General features: G+C 43.2%; 1 protein-coding gene across 4 annotated transcripts in view; it reads left to right on the forward strand.

The window, feature by feature from the left end:
• Positions 1-23,319, forward strand: part of PTPRG (protein tyrosine phosphatase receptor type G) — a 622,240-nt gene that overhangs the window by 501,307 nt on the left and 97,614 nt on the right. For 2 of the 4 annotated variants that reach the window (XM_077325006.1, XM_077325005.1), the window contains exons 12-13: positions 1,339-2,119; positions 15,907-16,027. In XM_077325006.1, the coding sequence (XP_077181121.1) occupies positions 1,339-2,119; positions 15,907-16,027 (902 nt within the window). Of the gene's footprint in view, positions 1-1,200; positions 2,120-15,906; positions 16,028-23,319 lie in introns of all 4 variants that reach the window. The other 2 variants (XM_077325002.1, XM_077325003.1) reach the window with 1 other exon arrangement.

Below are 23,319 nucleotides of genomic sequence, written 5' to 3' on the forward strand. Positions count from 1 at the left end.
TTATCTTCAAAAAAGGGCCATCCTCCCTGAGAGCCAGTTTGGTGTAGTGGTTAGGAGTGCAGACTTCTAATCTGGCATGCCGGGTTCGATTCTGCACTCCCCCACATGCATCCAGCTGGATGACTTTGGGCTCGCCACGGCACTGATAAAGCTCTTCTGACCAAGCAGTGATATCAGGGCTCTCTCAGCCTCACCCACCCCACAGGGTGTCTGTTGTAGGGAGAGGAAAGAAAAGGCGACTGTAAGCCGCTTTGAGCCTCCTTCGGGTAGAGAAAAGCGGCATATAAGAACCAACCCTCCTCCTCCTCCTCCTCCTCTTCTTCTTCTAATGGAGCCATGCTGCCTGTCCTGTAATACTTTGGCCTCCCTTGAGTCGGTGCTCACAGCCTGAGTTCACCTAATGAATATTGAGAGGATTATTATTTCACCTGTAGCAAATGAACAACTTTGGTCTTATTTGGAGGGGAGGGGACATTTTGTGGCAATAATTTCACAAATCATGTGCCCTTTAACAAGGCACATCAGTGACTGCTAAATCTAATAAGCCTTGGCAAAATTATTTCCGTTCCCTACCGTCCAGAGAAAAATGAAATGGGACGTTAGAGAGAGAGACGGAGAGAATGAAAAATACCAAACGAGCCACACAATTTTGTATTATTATGCATATTGGCTAGAGCCCACTTAAAAAAAAAAATCTTAACACTCAAGGGAAATGACGCGGGAAGTACCCTCCTCCAACAAGGTATCCCGAGCCCTAATTAAAAAGCTTTTCATGTTTTGCAAAATAATTATAGACACATACAATCCAAAATAGACTCCCTCTAGTCCTATGAATTTCAGTGGGGGACTTTTAATTATGTGTTGTTACAAACTCTCCAGTTGAAATTAAAAGTGTCTAATTCTGGCTGGATCATAACCTTGGAGGGAGGGAACTGAACGGTTGGGAGTGGGAAATGTCATGTAAAGCACCTGACCCTGTAGAATTCCTAGCTTTAAATTTGTAATTCCGGTGACAATAGAAAAGTTTACCCTCCTGGAATGATTTGAAAGGAGACGTCTCTCTCCCTCACTCTTTCTCTCCCTCTAAATTGTAGTATAGTTGTTTTATAACTGTTGTTGTCGTTTGTCTTGTGAATCTTTGTCTTGTTGCCAGATAGATTTAACTACATTTGTTTAAATATACTTGTCTTATTTAAACAGAATAATGGGCAGAATGGAGTGTTTGGAAAGAAAAGGAAGTCAAAAGGAAAAAAGAGCCGAGGTAGAATGTCAGGTACCTCTACTGATGGTCTCTCTGCTGTGTTTTCTTCTCTTGTTCCCCCTGGTGATTTCTTCAAGCCTACAGCTTCTCCTGCACCTTCAGCCGACATGGCTCCCATCAGTTCTGGATCTTCTACTTGGACTTCCTCAGGCCTCCCCTTTTCCTTTGTGTCCATGGCAACAGGGATGGGGCCTTCCTCCAGTGGGAGTCAAGCAACGGTGGCCTCGGTGGTCACCAGCACTTTGCTTGCAGGCCTCGGGTTCAGTGGGAGTGGTCTTTCTTCTTTTCCTAGCACCGTTTGGCCGACTCGTCTCCCGACGGCTGCTTCGGCCAGCAAGCAGTCGGTCAGGCCGGTGGTCGCGACCACCGAGGCTCTATCTTCCCCGGGACCGGACAGTGATTCCGCTCTCCCGAAAGACAACGAAGGAGCAGAGGACGGGGAAAAGGATGAGAAAAGCGAAAGTGAGGATGGCGAAAGAGAGCATGAGGATGAAAGGGAAAAGGACTCAGAAAAGAAAGAAAAAAGTGACGTGACAGAGTCAGCTGACGCACAGAATAACACGGAAACGACAGACACCACTGTTGCTCCTAACAGAACTATGGAGGAGGGAGGGAATTCCACCATACCTGATCAAGAGCCAAGCCAAAACATTTTTCTGACAGGTAGGACTCCCAGAGGAGAAGGAGTGACAGAAACAGACGCTCAGTCCAAAACAGTCCCTTCCACCCAAGTGCCACCAGCATTCACAAATGAACAATATACTGGACTGATTTCGAGAAGACCAGAGACAGCATCAAGGACACCTTTACCAAATGGAAGATTTCCAGAGGAAAATAGATTTATTACCATTAACCCAGGTGAGTGGCTTTTGTAGGGGCTAGGGAAGTATGGCAGGAGGGGGCTGGAAATGGATGGAATTGTTTCACCATAACAGAACTCTTCCCCTGGTTATGCAGTGTTGTTGTTTCAACCTTCGGCTGTTGCCTTTCAGCTTTCGGGGGGCTTCACGACATATTTTAGCAAAGCTTTGCATAAATCTTCCTTGCAGTGAACTTCCATGATTTTGAAATGCTGGCCATGATGATAATCTCTCGTTACAGTAGTATAATTTCTGTCCGCAGATCCAATACAGGGGCGTTTGCCATGCATTAATTTACTGTATGGAGATCCACTTTTTTTTAAAAAAAGCACAAACTTAATCGTTTAATGGCAAGGCAAACTGGGGTTTTGCGTAAGAGTGTTTTTCTTTCCTGGCCAACGACCGCGGCTTTCTTAAAAGGCCACCCTGCGCTTTGGGAACCATTCCTGTAGGTTGCTTGGGTAAGGGGGATGTTTAGAAAGACAGGGAAGCAGGCATATTTTTTATGCTCGTTGGCAGTCTCACCTGACAGCATCTTCAAAGTCAGTTCTTTCATAATGATTGGGTTTGTAACTTTACATAAACCTTTTAAACCTGGCCACGTTAAACCGGGTGGTTGGTGAACCTGCTTTCCATTAGAGGGTAACAATGCTGATTGTGGAAAAAACATTTCAAGATGCACAGGTCAAACTCTGCTTGGTGAGAAAACCGGACAAAGCAGCCATGTCTTGCTGCTTAAATTTCAAAGCTGGAAGAGTTTCTGGATGTCCCCTCCCATGGTCTTTTTTGTGGATTCTTATGTAAGTGACTAGGCATTTTCTCTGCTGTATTTGCCACCTTTTCTTCCTTCTGTTCTGGTAGTGTAATTGTCTTTGACAGAGGAAATCTTGTAATGTAGAATTGATTCCTCTCATAAAGGGTCCCTGCTCTTCTTTCATTCTGTTGGGTACCCCGGTAATAAAAGTGTCTGCTTTCTAGCAGAGATATTACCATTAAGGGAAACTATAATGGTTGCCTACCCTAAATAGTATCGTACGTAGACGACAAACAGCCATGTGAAAATAAAAGCGAATAAAAGGGGAAAGCCTGTCCTTTAAAAAGAAAATCCAAGTAAGATGGGATAAACACAATTTTGGCAAGTGTATTGTAAGGGTGTAATTTTTTGTCAAGGCATGACTGTTAAAGGGCTTTTGAAGAGCGGCTGAATAAAGATTTTTTGTAAAAACTCCCCCAGTTTTGTTTAGCAAATATATTAGAAGGAGAAAGCTTGCCCCAGAGACAGTAGGGCCATTGAACTACCACAGCAAGAGAGGAGCACTCATGGATGACAGGCTAAATGAGTTCTTTGCATCTGTCTTCACAAAAGAGGATATAGGAGAGAGGCCAACACTTGAACGATTCTTCTTGGGCGATGAAGAGAAGTCACCCGTTGAAGTGTCCGCGTAAGAGAATGTGGAGCAAATTAATTGATGTAACAAGTGATGATGCAACTAGACCAGCTGGCATTTGCCAAGGGTTCTGAAAGAGCTGGCACATGGAAATGCTGAAATGTTGATTTCTGGCATCCAGGCTTTCTCCTAAGCTCATCCTCCAAACCGGAGGACACGGGAATGGCTGATGAAGGGGTGAGCCTTTCGGTGTATAAATCTCCAGATATGAGCCCATGACTTGAAAGTGTATGTGTAGCGAGTGGTTTAAAATGATTGCTTCGATGCATAAACTAAAGTGGCAAATTGGAGACAAATCTGCAAAAAACTGCATTTCTCTGAGAAGGTGAAATCACCCTGGTATTGAATTCCTATCCGTGGGACTTCCCCTGGGGTCAGAAGTCATTGGCCATCGGATCTGAGAATCCAGAGCAAATTAACACAACCCCAGAAGTTGGGAAGAAGCAAATTTAGTGCCAAATATTGCCAGGCTCTGTTGATTTACAGCCCAGTCTTACCAAAAACTGCATGGGTGTTGAAATCTATACCGAAGTGGATCGGTGGAAGAGTTGCATAGTTCTCTCTGGGCCTGCAGAGGGCATGCTGGTTTTTCCGGGATGTACAACAAATCAGGGCTCTTGTTATTTCCACCTTCCTTTTTAAGAGTTTGTATTCTTCGGGTGGAAAACGTTAGTAGAAAAACTGGGAGCTTGTTTTATGGCAGTTGTGATAGTAATAATGAAAATTTAGGTAAGATGCGTGCAAGGCAATAACTGGGGAAGCTGATTGCATTAGAGCAAGGGGTTGTGCAGTTTTTCGTGCACGAGACATTCTCAAGTCAAGGGAGAGAACCAGAGCTGCTTTCTTTTGCTTTTCATTTCACATGGACTGTCTGTAAAATAGATCAGTGGCTAAGGAGGTCATGGTGGGAGGGGGGCTTGCTGCTGCTACCTCTCTAAATTGTTTGTGTCTTACCCCTGCTTCTCTTCCCCATAGAGACAAATATTTAACAGACAGCTATTGGAATTGATGTTGATCTTATGGGGTTTTTAAAAATTAAATATAAGACTCTTTTTGAGATTTGCCTTTGTAACCCTTCTGTGTAAGCACAATTACCCCCATCTTGACCTATTTCCAGTCTTGAACCTTGATCCAATGATATGGGGGGGAAACACAGGGAAAGATATTGCCCTCTCATTAACCTTCTCCCTCATATCCTTAAAAGTCTGGGCCAAAACTTCAAGATAGCTTTTTCCAGGCCATGGTAGTAGCCTTGCCTGGCTGTTATTTGTGCAGGCCATGATCTTCTCTTGACCCTGTCCTCGCCTCTTCATTGTTGAACTCTTTTCTTTGCCATATATGTTCATTCTGCCTAACATACAGTATAAGCCTGCATCTATTCCATGCTGTTCCCTTTTCTTCTAAATAAATGTTTAATGGTTGTTTTACTAGCTGTGTGTCCTGTATTCATTACTTGTAAATCTCTCTCTCCCTCCCTCCCTCTCCTCTCCCTCCCTCCCTCTCTCTTGCCTATCCCGTTTCTTCAATTGCCACTTCCTACCCACTTGGGACTATCTTGCATAAGAAAGGGGGGGCGGTGCATGAAAGCTGCCTCTATGTCATTTGGTGTTCATCCATTAGCAGTCCAATCCAGGTGCTTCATCTTCTCTCGGCAAGCTGCTGTGAGAAACGATTGGTAGTGACATGGAGAGAAATCACATGGGGGGGGGGGGGGATGCTGACTGAATGGCATGGTGACCCAGAGAAGGGCTCAGCAGAGATACGGTTTGAAGAGACTTCAGTGCATTTCATGTAGCCATCCTTTTATAACGAATGGGCACTTTGAATCAGTGAAACTGAGCTTGGGAAGGGCGGGTTATAAAAATAAAGATGACAATGAGTATTATTGCGACAAGGAATTGCTTATATCTGTTACCTCTGAGTCGGAGCACGTGAAATGTGTTCCCTGTCAAACTTTGGTCTTTGGGTTTGGTGCATCCCTGCCATCTTGCAAGACAAAGGACATCGTCTGCGCTGTGCGAAATGACTCTTGTGCATCTGACAAACTGGCTCTGCCTCACAAAAGCTTGCCTTTACGGTGCCATGAAACTCATTGTGATCTCTGAATGCAAGCAAATGCCAAGACAATGTTACCCTGCGTCGAAGTATATTACTTTGATGAAAGATGGATTTTCCCACCTTCTAACATTATTTTGGAGTGGATGATAACCAGCCATCTCGATGTGTGAATCGAGCCAGTTTCTGTCTTCTTGAGATGTTGCTTTTATTTCTTTCGTATTTTTATGTGCGTGTTTTTTTCTTCTGCAAGTTGTTCTTCGGGTAGCAAATAAATAAATGCTGCCCAGAACCCCAGCACCCATATGTGACTAACAACAAACATTATACAAGCAATAAGAAGAAATGCTGGCAGAATGTAAGGCTAGAGAGGCTGCAATAAAATGTGCAGTTCAGGTAAGGTTTGGTAGGGTGTTCTTTTATTGAAATTACAGGTCTATTATTTGTGGGAGTTAATCCCTGATTTCTTATTATTGTTTAGATTTCAGATTTTTCTGCAAACTTGGGATAGTTTTCCAGCTTGTAAAAAGATCTGTGTTTTGGCTCCAGTCTCCAGATTTAAGTATCCACTGATTTGGCAATGCTGAGAATTAGCCATATTGATGTATAATACACATAAATATAATTATATCTGCGCATCAATTAGGAGAACATTATCTAACATTTTTGTTTTCCTGGGATTATGCACATTTCCCTACAGGAAACTAATCTTTTTCTGGATCTCCATCAATTATAGGCTGACCCAGTAAGGGATTCTCTGAAAATATGCATATAGATTGAGCCTCCCTCACTTTCTGTCCCCATCTCCTAGATTCATCTTTATATGTTCTTGATCTAACTTCTCCAGAGGTATTACAATTGAGACAATACTGTGTGTGTTAAGGCTCATTTAGTCTCCATGTGGGACTTCACAGCTGAATGAATTTCCGTTATATGGGGAACTTTTTTTTTTAACAAGCTATGAGGTTGTGCAAAGGCCTTCAGGGATAACCTCATTAGGATAATTAAGCATCTGTGTGCGGATTTTTCCCTTTCGCCATATGTGGCAACAATGATTAAGTTACACATTTCTTGTGATTCTTGAGATATTGTGCTGTGATGCTTAAAGAAGGCTGCAATTTCTGAGACAGTTCGCAGGCAGATAAACAAAAGAATCAGACCAGATTTCATTAGCAGACTGTGTACTAGGGGTGTCCATTCAGCAGATTACAAATCAGAGAATAGCTGAGCCTGAATAAAAACTGATATTTTCTCCCAACTTTTATTCAATCAGCCGAGGCAGTGGGAGCTGAGAGCTCTGCACAACCTTGGCTGGGACTGGCTCCTCTTGAAGCTCAGTTTATACTGAACTGCAGGGGGAGCCAGCCCAGCACTGGCCTTGGGGAGTGAGAGCTGGCTCCTCTTGCAGCTCAGTTTCAACTGAACTCCAAGAGGAGCTAGCTTCCTCCACCTGAGCTGATTCTCTCTTGCAACTAAGTTTAAATCAAGCTGCAAGAGAGGATCAGGTGGGGCAGTGGGAGCTGAGAACTCCATGCCCCCTCAGTTGGAGCTGGCTCCTCTTGCAGCTCCGTGTAAACCGAGCCGCAAGAGCAGCCTGAACAGGATTGGCCACAGTGATGGGAGCTAAGAGCTTCCAGCCAGGTCCTGCATGCGGCAGTGAGAGACCTCCCTGCCTCACTCAGACCCCGGTGCAAGCTTATCCTGCAGCACAGTCAGAGTGGCTCTTTGAAAATCAGTACTTTTCTTTTGGGATCTCTTGGACCTGAAAAATTAAGCATTTTTTTAAAGCCCAATCTGAATACCATACCAGTATTAGGATTCGGAATTTTCTGGAAATACTAAAAAAAAAAAAGGGGGGGGGGTTCTAATAGACTCGAACAGAACAGTGGCAGTTCGGGGAGGAGGTTGCTGTTTTTTGCATATCCCTACTGTATATATATAACTTGATGCCTTAGAAGAGAGTTGGTAGTCTAAACAGGAAAAGGACATATTCAGGTGTACAAAGAACTGAGAACAATACCTGCAGCTTATCGAAAAGGAACATATTCCCTCTCCCACTTGTTATGTCACTGTGAATAACACATGTGACCTAGTCAGTGTTTGCGAGCTTTAAGGACTCTCAAATGCACTATTATACTGAAGGGCTGCTTTTGGAAGTAGCACACATTGTTGCATTTCAGATATCTTTTTTATAACTGAACACACGGGATTTTCCATGTTTTCCTGACGCTGCATGTGGACACCATAAAGCACTAGGACTAAGATGTTCTTTAGAATCCTGGGCAGAGTCTGCACTTACCCACCCCACAGGGTGTCTGTTGTGGGGAGAGGAATGGGAAGGTGACTGTAAGCCGCTTTGAGCCTCCTTCGGGTAGGGAAAAGTGGCATATAAGAACCAACTCTTCTTCTTCTTCTTCTTCTTAGTTTGTTTATTCCATTGTCAATCCTGTTGAATTCAGATCGCTTTGAACTCGGATCTTCCTCTTCCCCCCCCCCATTGAAACAGGAAAGTCTTCTGCACGTGGTTAGAGTACAGAAGGGGGGGGGGGGAGCCAAGCCTCTTTCTTTCTTTTCTTGAAGGGTGGGAGGAGAGGGACCAAGCAGGGAGCCTCTTTCTTTTCTTGGAGGGGTGGTGGTGGAGAGGATCGAAAAAGGCAGAGAAGGGAGAAAAAATCCAGGACCGACAGAAGTTGAGAGAAATTAGGGGCTTCTCCTTTAAGGCAAATTTGTCACATGACCACCTGTGGCCAATCACGGGTCCTCTACCACGGAGGAGAGCCCCGATTCAAAACAATGCAATTTTATAATATATTCAGGATTAAAAGCACTCTAAGATATGGCACAATAAAGGTAGGGTCACTCCGGTTCAATCCTTCTTGCTGCAGAAGGAAATTTTAAATCGGCCCAAAATTGCATTCTGTGTAGAGGGCAGGGACTGAATCAATCTGGGGTTGGAATAAAAGCTCCGTGCAGTTTACACCCTGGTTTGTGAAGGGAGACCAGTCCCCGCATTCTAACATCGCAACCAATTTCTAAAATCAGGACGTTTTCATTGAAAAGGAAAAGAGCCCAGCAAGCACAGCAACGAGCCAGACTCGTCATGCATGACATCAGAAGGCATCGTGGGCATCTTCCAGCTCTGAACGAACAACATTCGCAACCTGGACGCTTGTTGTGTTTTGTGGCATCTATGCTGTATAGGTTGTATTTTTAACAAAATGAGAAATAAATGTTGTCTTTCTCCTGGCGGTTTTTGCAGGGCCAGGAATGCCTCAGGGGGGAGTTTTTGTGTACGTCTGTCATTTAGGACATACATCTATTACTTGTTATTCTGAACAGGGTTACCAGGAGACAAGGTTGTGTTTTAGTGGGGAAACCTCTGCAGGAGGCCCCAGGTTCAATTCCCTGTATCTCCATTGAAAAGCATTAGGCAGTAGGTGGTGGGAAAGAACTGCACCTGAGACCTAGGAGAGCTGTTGCCAGTCAGGTGGAGAGTGCTTCCCTTGACAGACAGATAGTCTGACTCCATATACAGCAGAGTACTTATGGGGGTGGTGGAATCATGCTTACTCTCAGGGCCCACTTTATGCTGGGCCTTTAGCCAGTAGGTTAACACGATTGTCCTCCCCTTCATTTTTGGTTTGGTCCAGCCAAGGCCCCCTTAGCAGTCTCCTGACGTACTGGTCCTGGCCCACATTTCAGAATGGACGAAAACAAAACGCTGAAGGAGGTTTCCTTGACAAACCCATTTCCATTTCCGCTTGTGGGGAAATTTACTCTCCAAGTGTCGATGATCACTTTAGGTAGGGCTCCCTGAAGCAGATACGCTATCATAATTTTTATTCCTTCCTACTGGGATGGATTCCAAGCCAGTAAAAGGCAAACTGAATTAATTCAGCGGTGACATATGCCGCAGGGAAGTGTTTGCATTTCTTAGCAAAACTGGAGTTTCCTCACCCTTTAAAAAAAGAAAATGGGCAAAGTTACAAGATGGAAACGTTATATTTGTCTGCTGCTGCTGAGTTGCCTTTGTTTAAAAAAATGAAAGCTGAAAATGCTGATTTCTGTTGTTGTTGGGCTGCAGAGAAGTAGAGCCGTCTGTGTCTTTCTGTTTAATGTACATTTTCTTCAGCATTACCCAGCAGGCCCCCTTTTATAAGCTTCTCAGTGCTGGACCCCTGCTGGTCGCCCAGATGTATTACGGACGTCTGCAAGCACTGAGCCCCACCACAGCTACTTCTGCTGGTATTGTCTTCTTTATTGCCGTAGATTCTCTTTCTGGCTGCAACATAGATTCAGGTTTTCTGAGCAGATCGTGATTATAAGTGACCACCTTGGCCAATGTATTGTTGTGCTTCCATCTGTAGTCGAGGGCGCAGTTGGACGACCTTCCCCCTTTTGGGGTGGGGAGGGGGGATCTCACCTTAAAGGGAATGGGGCCGGAAAGAAAACTTCATAGCAAAACTTGTAAAACAGCTTTAAAACATTAGCGACTTAAATTTGCCACTTTCCCTTCTGCTTCCCATTGCTGCTGCTGTGACATCCTGTGGGCTTGTTGCCTCCCTCTACCTAAAGGGTTAAAACGCAATATCAGTGGGCATGATGGCGCTCTCACTATTGGGTCCACCAATTTCCACATTTCCTTCAGATGAATGTATTTATTTACATACACACAGAGACTTATCTACCGCCCTCCCCTGCGGCTCAGTGCAGTTAACATTGTAATTAATGGTGCAATACAAGGAATGTCATCATTGGGAACATACCATAATTGAGAACATATAATATCTCTGGCAGGAGAGCTCATAACAGTAAAATGTTCAGCATTTAACATTGACATTCTGACTTCACAGTTCGCTGTCTGATGTTATTTCAGTGCTGTGGCTTGGCACACCTGGGCGCGAGATGTACTTGGTGGTGGGAGGGGTCTCCAGGCTCCGATTGGTGGAGTTGCTTCATCAGCCTCCTCCAAAAGCCTGGTGGAAGAGCTCCATTTTGCAGCCCCCCCCCCCAGGTTTTCATGCAGTTCTGTTAAGGATAATGTATGGCCCGATGGGACACCTAACAGCAGGGGTAGTCAAACTACGGCCCTCCAGATGTCCAGCGAATGCTGGCAGGGGCTCCTGGGAATTGGAGTCCATGGACATCTGGAGGGCCGCAGTTTGACTACCCCTGGCCAACACCCTCTGTTTGTCTCTTGCCCTGGAAACCTTATGGGGAAATCAGTTGTGATTTGTGTAAGGATAATGTATGGCCCGATGGGACACCTAACAGCAGGGGTAGTCAAACTACGGCCCTCCAGATGTCCAGCGAATGCTGGCAGGGGCTCCTGGGAATTGTAGTCCATGGACATCTGGAGGGCCGCAGTTTGACTACCCCTGGCCAACACCCTCTGTTTGTCTCTTGCCCTGGAAACCTTATGGGGAAATCAGTTGTGATTTGTGTAAGGATAATGTATGGCCCGATGGGACACCTAACAGCAGGGGTAGTCAAACTACGGCCCTCCAGATGTCCAGCGAATGCTGGCAGGGGCTCCTGGGAATTGGAGTCCATGGACATCTGGAGGGCCGCAGTTTGACTACCCCTGCCTAACAGTCTCTTAGGTAGTTGTAGCCGAAGACCTTTCTCCTTTTGAGACCCTGGAGAGTCACTGCTAGACGAAGTAGACAGTGTAGAGCTGGATGGGCCATAGTTTGGATTCACTGTACGGCAACTTCATACTTTGTGTTTCTTTCCACGTGTTCACAGTGAGTTAGGATCACGAGTCTCGTTTCAGTGACTGCCTACCCCCACCCCCCTGGGTACAAAGTGACAGCATTTTGCAAAAGCTGCAACCCACTCAATCTGCCAACGGTTGAAAATTTCAAAAGAGGCAGATGATAACAGTTTTATGGGTTTTTTAAAGAAAAAAAAAATCTCTATCCTGTTTGTTTTTCAAGTTTTGCAAAATGAGGTCATTGGACCAGGGAAAATAAATGATGGCTAGATAAACCGTTATTGTTCCTCGTTTTCAAGATAAAACAACGGGAGCCCATCTGCCCCAATAACATGTTTTGCTTTTGCACCAAGCGGGTCAGTGTGGTCATCCCTGCCACATGCTTTATTTTATTCATTAGTCCCTCCATGCGATGATCTTCAGCATGTAGCTCTTAACATCTTGGCAGATATGAGAACTTTTATGATCAGTGAACTCCATTTACTCGGAGCGGCTTATTTTCAGTTTCCCAATGCAAAGCAAATGGCTCCAGAACAAAGCAAGTGGCAGTCGACTTCACAGAATATTATTTTACTCTTGGCCTGAAACTTTTGGATTTAGGGGGTCACAGTTAAGAGCAAAATCATCTGTTGTATCGAATCCTTGGTGGCAAACAGGTAGGTATTGGACTGTATCTTGCTACTTAGCTCAACTCGCGGTACTGTGTACAATTAGGCTAAGGTGTATTCGGTCAGGAGGTCAGAAGACACGCCTCTTGAAGGGGCAAGACATGCCTAGTGCTAATGGGACATGCTGTTCTTAGCTGAGTGATACCGCATGTACTTTCTTGCAAGTCCCTGGACAAGGAAACATTGCCTTAAAATGTTTCTGTTAACGGACTACCCAGTAATACCTTAACTCAAGGGTAGTCAAACTGCGGCCCTCCAGATGTCTATGGACTACAATTCCCATGAGCCCCTGCCAGCATTGCAAAGCATTCCTGGCAGGGGCTCATGGAAATTGTGGTCCATGGACATCTGGAGGGCCGCAGTTTGACTACCCCTGCCTTAACTACAATCAGATAAGTTGTTTTTCACTATTTTGGCACCACTTATATAAAATATTTTAAAGTCTTCCTACCAAATCAGGATCTCAGATGGATAACAAATACTAGAAGAGATCATTTTGGTACAGTAGCTACAGTTCTGCTCTGGGGTGTGGGGAACCCAGATTCAGATCCACATTCACCCATGAATTTTCCTGGACGCTGTCTAGTGGCTGAGCAAGCCTTGATGGAGTTGAAAGAATAAAACAAAAACATGCCCATCTCTTCTCCAATTAATGTTTCCCCCCTGACTGGCACTAAATTATAACACATCTGAAATGTGAGACCCAGCCAGAAATATTGGTTCTAGTGATCACAAGCTCCTTCCCCCCCTCCAATTTCACATTTGAAAAGTTTTGCATCAAATCCAAAAAAATGTCTTCAGGGGAATATAAAGTTTGGGATTTCTGTGGAACCATGGGGAGATCCAGCATTGGCTGTCTTCAGTGGTGGCTTCTACGTGGAAGGAAGTAGCCTGTCAAAAGGGGAGGAAGATCAGTTATTAATGTACGTTGCAAGAGGACCATGCTTGGACAGGAAGGAAAATATCATATTGGTTCTTTTCCCACAAGGATCTGATACCATTGACTTGATAGTTTTGAATGTCAAATGCTAATTTATGTATTTTGAGGTCAAAGTTTTAAAAACAAAATTCAAATAAACCAAGGTTGAATGGTAACCTCCACTGAAACTGCTGTAGGTTCATTTGAGTGAATGAACCCACAGCACACATACACACACCAAGTGATTTCATCTCTCTTTTCCCTCTGATTTACAATCTCAGGCTATATTTTCTCTTCCTTTAAGCACAGTTGACGTCACGATCTGCATTGCTGGTGAGTTTTTGAGACTACAAAAGTTTATTCCTGGGCTAGCAGCGGAGTCCCTCCTTGGCTGTTTCAAAGAACTTGGCAAAGAATTAACCTTTCCTCTCCTCTGGTCTAAGTTTCACTTGTGCTTTCCATGTCCTTATGTTTTTTTCCTCTCCTGGTGAAAGGACAACTCTGTTTCTCTACTAAGATTTGCTGCTGGCTCAGAATATAATGATACTTCACTACAAAAGAGAGAATAGGAGAAGACGTAAGAACAAGCATGGTGGCTTTAGAGTCTTGCACGAGCATGTTGTGCCTAAACCAATATATATGACTGGGGGAAACAGTATGACAGGAATCTTTTCTTCACTTGAGGTAATGTACAGACACTAATGCCTCTTGAAGTTCTCCAGTTTCCAAGTACGGACAGAGATATTATGTTCAGTGTATCCATTGCATGAGAGACGTGTAACATCAAATCTAATGTGAATAGCTTTGTTCCTGGGTCCTGCGTAAAGGAAAGCAAAATGTTTTTACAGAACCACGTCATTTCAGGTGTTCAAATTCTTCGCAAGGTTGATACGGTGTGGCTACCGCTGGTTATGCATAGAAATCTCATTCCCTGCAATTCTCCAGTTGGGTGCAATCCAACAAAAAGAGCACTGGGAATTGAAATTGAGATTTAGTGGTTGGAGTCATTCTGGATAAACTTGGTCAGGGTGCTGGAACAAAGTATCACAGGGACCGTTTATGCACTGGAGGTTTCATGCCAGGCTGCAGGCTGGAGTTTTAGTACTGGCAGGTTGTCCCACCTCTTCCTGCACCCACATTGGGAGCATCTGCCCCTGATTTGTGCTTCTGTATAGGAGCTGGGGCAGTGAAGTTCCCAGTGTGTAAACGGTCAGTGAGATCCTAAACAGAAGCAGCCGTTTTGGCGTATTCCTCAGTTTTCAAGGGTGCAGGAGTTTTCTTGGAATGGTTTGTATGTTTGGGCATTGGACAAAGACTGTTTTTTTATTTGCCATGGTTTGCACTTACCAACTCCGAGACTGGTTGGTACTAAGAGAGCTCCAAGCTGCGAGTACAGCGCTGCCCTCCCCAAAGTCAGAGTGCCGAATCGTCTTCTGGGCTTCGAGTGGTGGACCTCTGTAAATAAAATCAGCAATCTGTAATAAATTGATTGAAACGGATAACAGCACCCTATACCTTTGTAGATTTATACTGCTTTTATACCCTGCTTCTCTTATTTCAATTGGCTGTGTTTGTTGTTGTTGTTGTTACTTGTTCGTATTGTCTTATTATTTTTAGTGTGAGCCACCTCAACAGGGTTTAGGAGGATGGCATACAAATTTCCTAAATAAATAAAATCAAGCCATGGGTATTAATGTCTTCAGTTGAATGCCACGTAGCACAAATGATATGAACTGTGCACTTTTCAGACGTCCACGCAGGTGTCAGATGGCTCATATGTACCACCGTGGAACAGTAATCCTGATTCTAGAACATAAATTTGTTTATTGACACTGAACGCTATAGACTGGAAATCTGTAGTTTGTGTCAAAACCAAATTTTAGTGGAAGGGAGAACGATGCAAGCCATGTTGAGTTTCTATCGGGGAGGAAGGCCGGGAATAAATGAAGTCAATAAATACCACATCAGCATTTGAAGCTGCAGACGTGCATTATGGGAAGCAACTAAAAATATGACCTTAGAGACTGGACCATGAAAAAGCAGCCAGACTGAGGGTATTCTTCAAGCATGCGGGGTTAAAGCAAAATAAGAACCCTGGCAGAATCTTGCTCCATGCCCTGGAGAAATTCGACTTACAATATGGGTACAGTCCTTGGGGGGTGGGGGGTGGGATGGGAGTGGATTGTTCTTTAGCCTACAAGTTTATTCATTTAATTGTATTCTATTGCAGAATACCCCATGATTTAGCATTGTGATTGCAGCTGTCTATAAGTTGGGGGAAGTCACCCTTTCCTTCCATTTTTGTAGGAAACAACGACAGCATTAAGGCAGGTTGAAGGCAGGTATTGTGCACTGCGTATTCGGTAACTCGGGAAAGACCCAAGCAGCCTACATATGCAAAGCCATTTCAGACTTTTCAGTGAGAAGACACTGCTGTGAATTGTGGTTATACAGTGCAATGTTTAAAGGCACGGGGAAATAAAATGAAAACAGCCATGTGGGGGGAAAGAAAACTGAGAACATAGATGATATTAATGCCCACTGTGGAAGTGACTACTTGATGTTGGAACCAAAAGGAATAGCTGATCATACCAGTTGTTTTTTTCTGTATAAACAACCAAAGCTTCCCCTCCTTAGAACTTTGTGTGTTCAGTTTCATTCCACGTTTTGTGAAACACTGCCCTTCATATTTTTTAAAATCTCTTCTTCGTTCCTGTGGGGGGGAAAGGATTGTTTTAACTTTGGGCTTCTGTGCAGATACATTTTAAGAGTACAGCAAAAATTGTGTGAAAAAAACAAAGCCATGTTTGCTAGGACATGATCCGGGGAGGTTTTTCATATTGCCTGCAGCTCCTTGTGGATTGTGGTTTGCCTGTCTAATGTGGACGATGGCCTTTTAAAAAATAAACGTATTTGCACCCGCTTACTGTGTTTTTGTCACTACTGATTTGGCTGTCCTTGTTTGCTTTTAATATACAGCAGGGAAGAATGTTTCCAGACCTGCTCCTGGCAAAATGGAATGGATCATTCCCCTCATAGTAGTCTCAGCCTTGACGTTTGTGTGCCTCATCCTTCTCATTGCCGTGCTAGTTTACTGGAGGTGAGTCTTTCTTTTCTATCTTAACTGTATTACTTTAAGGAGTCTCGTGATTGTCTCGGCTTTCATATTCTCATTGTTCATGGACTTGTTGAGATGACAAAGGCCCAAGATGTGCTTTTGATAACTGCTGTTTCAGTTACTGGCTTTTGCATCTAGAAAATGGGAGAGATTATAGATGGATACTGCTGCACATGCTTTACGTGTAGGAGGTTCCTGGGTAATCCCAGAATCTCTGGTTTAAAAATCTCGGGGATCCTAGCTGTCCCTGAGACCTTGGGGCCTACTGGTAGACAAACCTTTCATCAGATTTGATATGAGATGCTTTCATATGGAATTACGCTGAGTGGTGTAGACCGATCCTCTTGTGCAGTGGTCAGAGTGTTTTATCAAGTGGCTTGTTATCCTTGACTTCACTGGTGTTCTCTTTAGAAAAGATTAACTCTCCAGTGTCCTTTGTATGATATGCTGAAATCGGAAACCCACTTTCTTGCGTTCAAGTAAAGGTGGTTAGAACTGTGGTGCAATTTCTGTGTTTTAAAAGTCTGCAGCCCTACCTTGGAGAGTATTGTAACTACTGAAATTGTTAAAGGTAAAGGTATCCCCTGTGCAAGCACCGGGTAATGTCTGACCCTTGGGGTGACACCCTCTAGCGTTTTCATGGCAGACTCAATACAGAGTGGTTTGCCATTCCCTTCCCCAGTCATTACTGTTTTATCCCCAGCAAGCTGGGTACTCATTTCACCGACCTCAGAAGGATGGAAGGCTGAGTCAACCTTGAGCCAGCTGCTGGGATCGAACTCCCAGACTCATGGTCAGAGCTTCAGACAGCATGTCAGTTAACACCCTGCGCCACAAGAGGCTGAAATTGTTAAGTATGGCCAAATGGTATAGGCTAGTTCATGCACACACTTGCCCGAGTTTTGACACCCTATGAGAGAAGAAGAAATAGATGGCTGTACTCTTCCCCACCATAAATTTAAGGGGAACAAAGATGGGATAACATTGTGTGAAACAAGCTATGTTCACCCAGGTGCATGTGTGAACTAATTCTTTATATAACAATTACGGTTTGAATCGGGAAGGAATGTAACGTTTACAGAGATGTGTAATGTAACAAATGTAGAAACAATAAGCAAATCATATAAGAGCTTGTAAAGGTAGCTTCTTTTGTATGTTGATCCTGTGTAAACTGCTTTTTTTCCAATGGCTATGGGAATCTGATCTGATACCCCGTCTATGAATTGGCACCTGCTCATAGTGTGTTACTGGATAACAGGGATGAAGGTGGAATGATACCTCTAACTCACATTACACTAAATACACATGTCCCCTATTATATTGACAGTGGCCAATCAGTTTCACATAAAGAAGGGATATAATGGTAGGAAGTTACAAGTTCTAAGTTAAGTGCAATAAAACACGATCACTTAACTATACTTCCCAGTGTTCTATCGTTCTGTAATATTTTCCATTGTTATTATTATATTGTTATTAACTGAGTTACTTGTATCTTCCTGTTTGATGTAAACCACCCTGAGTCTTCGGGGAGGGCAGTATATGAATGAATGAATGAATGAATGAATGAATGAATGAATGAATGAATGAATGAATGAATGAATGAATGAATGAATGAATGAATGAATGAATATACAATAATATAAGATACAAAGGTAGCATCTGCCAAACAGTGAAATACATCACAGAGAAAATAGTAAATTGTTCCTTATAACTGTTGTACATTTGACACATAATTGAAAGGTGTCATACAGGCCATCTAGTCCGACCCCCTACTCAGTGCAGGATGAGCCTAAAGCATCCATAATAAGTATCTGTCCAGCTGCTGCTTAAAGACTGCCAGTGAGGGGGAGTTCAACTGCTGAATACTCTTGACTGTGAAATTTTTTCCTAGCTGATACTGTTCTACACATAGTTTAAATCAGTTACTGTGGGTCCTATCCTCTGCTGTTAACAGGAACCTTTCCTTGCCCTCCTCCAACTGACAACCTTTCAGATACTTAAAGAGGGCAATCATGTCCCCACTCAACCTCTTCTCCTCCAGGCTGAACATTCCCAAGTTAAGTCCCTCAGCCTTTCCTCAGAGGGCTTGGTCCCCTGACCTGGGATCCCCCTCCTTGCCCTCCTCTGCACTCTCTCAATTTTGTCCACATCCTTTTTGAACTGCACATGGTACTCCAAGTGCAGTCTGACCAATGTAGGTCTTCCAATAGAGACTATGACATCTATGATTTTGATGTGAATACGCACATAAATATAGGGAATGAGTGGAAGTCACTATCATAGAATTTTTAAAGTCTACAGATTAATTCATACTTGCTACAGTTTTAGGTATAAATCAACAAACTTTTATAAACAACAGTATTTCTGACTGCATTTTATATTGTATCTGTTCAGTATGTGGCTCCTTTTTTAAAAAAATGTCGTTTCCCATGGTGAGTTGCGATCTTCCCCTCTCCCCCCCCCCCCCCAAGCTCAGAAGATCTAATTTAAAAGTTAGGAAATTGGTATTGAACCAGGACATCAGAAACAAATCTATAACACACAGTGTAATAGGCAACATATGGAATCATTTTGTAAATGAGACCATCAAGCCAAATGAAAATGAGTTTGAGATAGGCTTTGTCTTTTCTTTCAAGAAAGGAAATGTGATATCAAAATGTATTGCACCAAAAAAAACACATTTCTTATTTTTTTCTCAGTAGTTACGAAAACCTGTCCCTCTAGGGGACAGGCTTGTTAGGCCAAGTGGTCTTTTCCTGATCAGCTTTTCTTGCTTGCTTTCTTGTGCAAGGAAAAGCAATAGGAAGATCAAAACACGAAACAGAAAATACAGGAGACATGGATCACCCTTCGGCAAGGCGTTGTGAAGGGAAAATGACTTGATTTCTCCCCGTTTTACATTATTGAGCCTGTTGGAGACTAGATGATTTGAGAACAGAGGTGACATAAATAGAGCACTGGAGCCTTCTGGTTGTCCGCATTGTATCAAGGCCTCGGCAACATGCAGATCCAAATAATATTTTGGACATTTTCTTTAAATGCCTTTGACTCAGTTTCTAGTTAGTGATGAAAGATGGTCTGGGGGTGTGTTTATTTGTGTGATCTGGCATAGGAGGCGGGTGCTAAGGAAACTGCTAAATCTGACCCCTCACACATACACACCCCTTTCCACACACCACCCCTATGACAACTTGCCTGTCTACAGCTCCCTTCCAGAGAGAAGGTGGTGGTACTTACTTTGTTGTGCAAAAGCAAGATCCTTGAACTGTATTTGCACCTGGCTCTGGCTTTTTCATTATTCTCTGAGGATGCTGGTTTCTGAGCATTCCTCGATCCCATTTTTTCCCCCCGTGACAGGTAAGGCAATATGACACAGCCATCCTGCCAAGGTTTCCCCTACCAACCCAATGCAATCTGTGGTAGGTCTTCCAACGTTCCCCATCTCACAAGCTCTAAGGAAACAGGAGCAAGATGATATGAAGATCTGTGACAGTTGGCTACTCATTATTGCCTTACCTTATGGAAACTGAGTAAAACGAGTCATTGATAAGATTTCTAAGTAAAGGGTTTATTTCCTTCTCTGTGCCATCACTATGGCCAGTCAAATAATAGAAGCTTATTAGATTTATAACGCAAAATGACCAAAGTCATAGAAGCCACAGAAGTATGAAGCCCCTCTAACAATCACAGTGTGAAGGCCCCTTAACCATACAGCACCACGGGGTCCATAGCATGTGCTATTAGGGTAAACCACTTCTGTGTGAGCCATCTGAACTTTTTTGGATGTGGCCACAGTTTTTTAGAATGATCTATCTGCCTGAAGAAGCCATTCAAGGCACCCATGCCGTTGACTTTTAGGAAAAGATGTATAATGATTCTGTTTAGGAGAGCATTTCACAGATGTCTTTAGCAGGAACACTGATATCAATCTGTTTCAGTGTTGATTTTGTTTTAAATGTTTATTGTAATTATTTCAATTGTATTTTTACTGATGCTGTTGTAAGAAGCATCTTGTTGTAAGAAGCCTTGGACACAGTCAGGGAAAAGATACGCAAAAATATTCTGAAGTAGGGGTTCCCAACATGGCAGCATGCCTCCCATCTACATCTTCCCTGATATCTGCCAAGTGTTTTTAGAAAGTAGGTTGGGGCCAGATTTTTAATAATATTACTTGGAGAGCAGCTAGCACCACAGTATAAGAATCTTCACTGAGTGACTAAAGGTCAGCAGCGTTTAGACAAGAAGTACTTTAAAATAGTAGTCCATCGAAAGAGGCATACTGTTAAACCAAACTTCTACCTGAAATGATGATTTACTATTAGAGTTATGCATAACCTCATTCCTTGACATTTTGTAGTTCTGTCTCCCATAGACTGTTTACGAACTGGGAACTTCACTGCCCCAGCTCCCGTGCAGGAGCACAAATCAGGGGTGGATAAGGCACACCTGGCCAAATGCTCCCCCGTGTGGGTGCAGGAAGAGGTGGGGCAACCTGCCACAACTAAGACTCCAGCCTGCAGCACGGCATGAAACCTCCAGTGTGTAAATGGTCGTAGTGGGTCATTTGTGGTTGTTCCCAATATTCTGTCAGAATTCTAAGGGTGACTGCAGGCTCAAAAAAGATCGGGGGATCTCTGTTCTAAGTACCGTATTTGCCAGCGTATAAGACGACTGGGCGTATAAGACGACCCCCCAACATTTCCACTCGAAATATAGAGTTTGTTACATTACATTACAGTACTATGGACAGCTATGTCTATCCCAACTGAAGTGCACCCGGCGTATAGGACGACCCCCCACTCGGAGGCATGTTTTTCAGGGGGGGAAAGTAGTCTTATACGCCAGCAAATACTGTAAATAAAAGCCTAAAATTGCATTTCTTCCCATACATAGCTGCTGCACGCTCTGCTTGCGGCTTGGATAAACATTGTTACTGAGGATCTCACTGTGTTCATAGCATTCTGGAAAGAGAAGCCTGGGAAATGTTGCCAGGTCATCAAGGTGAAAAGAATTGTGGCATTCTGATTTTTTTTAAAGCATTGTGACTTTATCACAGCCTCTCGTCTTTATAAATATATGTATAATTTTTGAAAAGTTATATATATATAATTTTAATAGGAAGAAATACAGGAAACAAAAAAGGATTGTGTATAACAAATCATTTGAAAATTACTATATACTGCAAAATATATTTTGAAAACAAGCAGAAAGCAACCATATTCTTCCCTCCTCCTCCTAACAATAGTTCTTCAAATATTTTATAATCAGTCTATTTTACCACTATATTATTAGCATTCATCGTTACTACTTATTGCATATTAAATGTTTAATCATCTTTGCATAACAGCCTTAACATTATCTATGACTATTAATATACTTCAATATATTATAATACAAAGAAAAAGTTCATCATATATCCCAGAGTAACAAGGAAAAATAAAAATGTATATTGTTCAACTTCCAGTTCTTTATATATTTATATACTATTCCAAGTTGCTCCACATTCTAAATGTATTTTCTGTTTTCATTATAAACCCCTCCGTCTTTCCTCAAATTTTGAGATTGATCCATTTTTCAAATATGGCATTAATTTTGCCATTACGGCATAATTGGCCCATTTATTATTCCCGTTCTTCTGAAAAGAATTGTGCAAAACCAACGTGTGGCATTCAGACTTTTTTAGAAAAAGCATTTAGTTGTAAAGTGTGACGGTATCACTGCCTCTCTTCTGGTTAGCTGCTTTCATTTCATAGAGCGCTCTGGTATAGACGGCAGCTTAAAAGGGTGAAATAAGCAGATAATATAAAGTAAGCAATTAACATTTCAGGGTTTCAGACAACAGCCACATTTAAAGGAGAGTTGAATTATAGCCACTTCTGACCTCCAGCTAAGAGGAAGAAATTAATTCACAAGTGCAGCTTCTGAGGGCTCTATTCATAGCCCTCATTGGTCACTGCAAATCGCCTATGAATTACTTTAGCTCTCCACCCCTGGGACCCAGAAGATAAAGCAACATGACTGCCTTGCATTTCTTGTGAAATTGAGCTATCTGTGCAGGCTAATATGTTTACATTCTGGCAGGATTTCTTATTAGCCCTAACTGATGACCTGGTGAGAGATGTAAACATGATAGCAGCCATTGGAAATAGCAGTCGCATAATGCTGTCAAGTTTATCATTTATGTAAATAGGGAATTGCTCAAGGAGACCACCACCACCACCACCACATTTAACTTGAGAAAGGGTCACCTCTCTCAAATGATAGGGCTTGTGAAGAATAAACTGCAAGGAAAGTTGGAGACTGTTTAAAATTACAATACTGGAAGCTCAGATAAAGCTGTATAGCGCAGGTTAGAAGAGTTGGTTCTTACATGCTGCTTTTCTCTACCTGAAGGAGTCTCAAAGCAGCTTACATTCGTCTTCCCGTTCCTCTCCCCACAACAGACACCTTGTGAGGTGGGTGAGGCTGAGAGAGGCCTGATATTACTGAAGAAGAAGAGTTGGTTCTTATATGCCGCTTTTCTCTACCTGAAGGAGTCTCAAAGCAGCTTACAATTGCCTTCCTTTCCTCTCCCCACAACAGACACCCTGTGAGGGAGGTGAAGCTGAGAGAGAGAGCCCTGATATTACTGCTCGGTCAGAACAGCTTTTTCAGTGCTGAGACCAAGGTCACCCAGTTGGCTGCACGTGGAGAAGAACCAGGAATCAAACCCGGCTCTCCAGATTAGAAATCCAAGCTCTTACCCACTACACCAAGCTTGACATTCTCTAAAGATATCAGCACTGGTTCACTAAACACTGTCTCAGAGCAGAGTCGTATTCACAGTCCACTGTGTAGAAGGCACAGACAGCAAGCACTATATGCTTTGACTGAAACTGAGCTTAGAGCAGTCCCAGATGTCTAGAAGGGCTTCTTGCAACAGCAGAAACTCTTCCTGTGGATGCTGGATTAGTCTGTAAGCTTGTTCATTGCTCTAGGAAGGAGCTCCCCTTTCCACCTGGCAAGATGCAGTGGGGCAGCTCTCTGCTAGCTGCTGACTTCAGTGTAGTTAATGAAGAGTTCAGCTGTCAGCAAGTCCTGCTCTTCAGCAACTCCCGGCTACTGCAGCTCTCCCAGGAAGGATAGCTCAGTTCTTCCCAGCTAGCAGTTTCAGCTGTGTATACATATTTTTTCATTCAATTCTTATAAAACAAGTCTTGCCCATCAGAGAGCACTACCTTCCACACTTCACTATCGATCTACTCTTCTTGTCCTTTCAATTAGCCCAATCCTGC

Source organism: Paroedura picta, chromosome 3, assembly GCF_049243985.1.
Source record: "Paroedura picta isolate Pp20150507F chromosome 3, Ppicta_v3.0, whole genome shotgun sequence".
Taxonomy (NCBI): Eukaryota; Metazoa; Chordata; class Lepidosauria; order Squamata; family Gekkonidae; genus Paroedura; species Paroedura picta.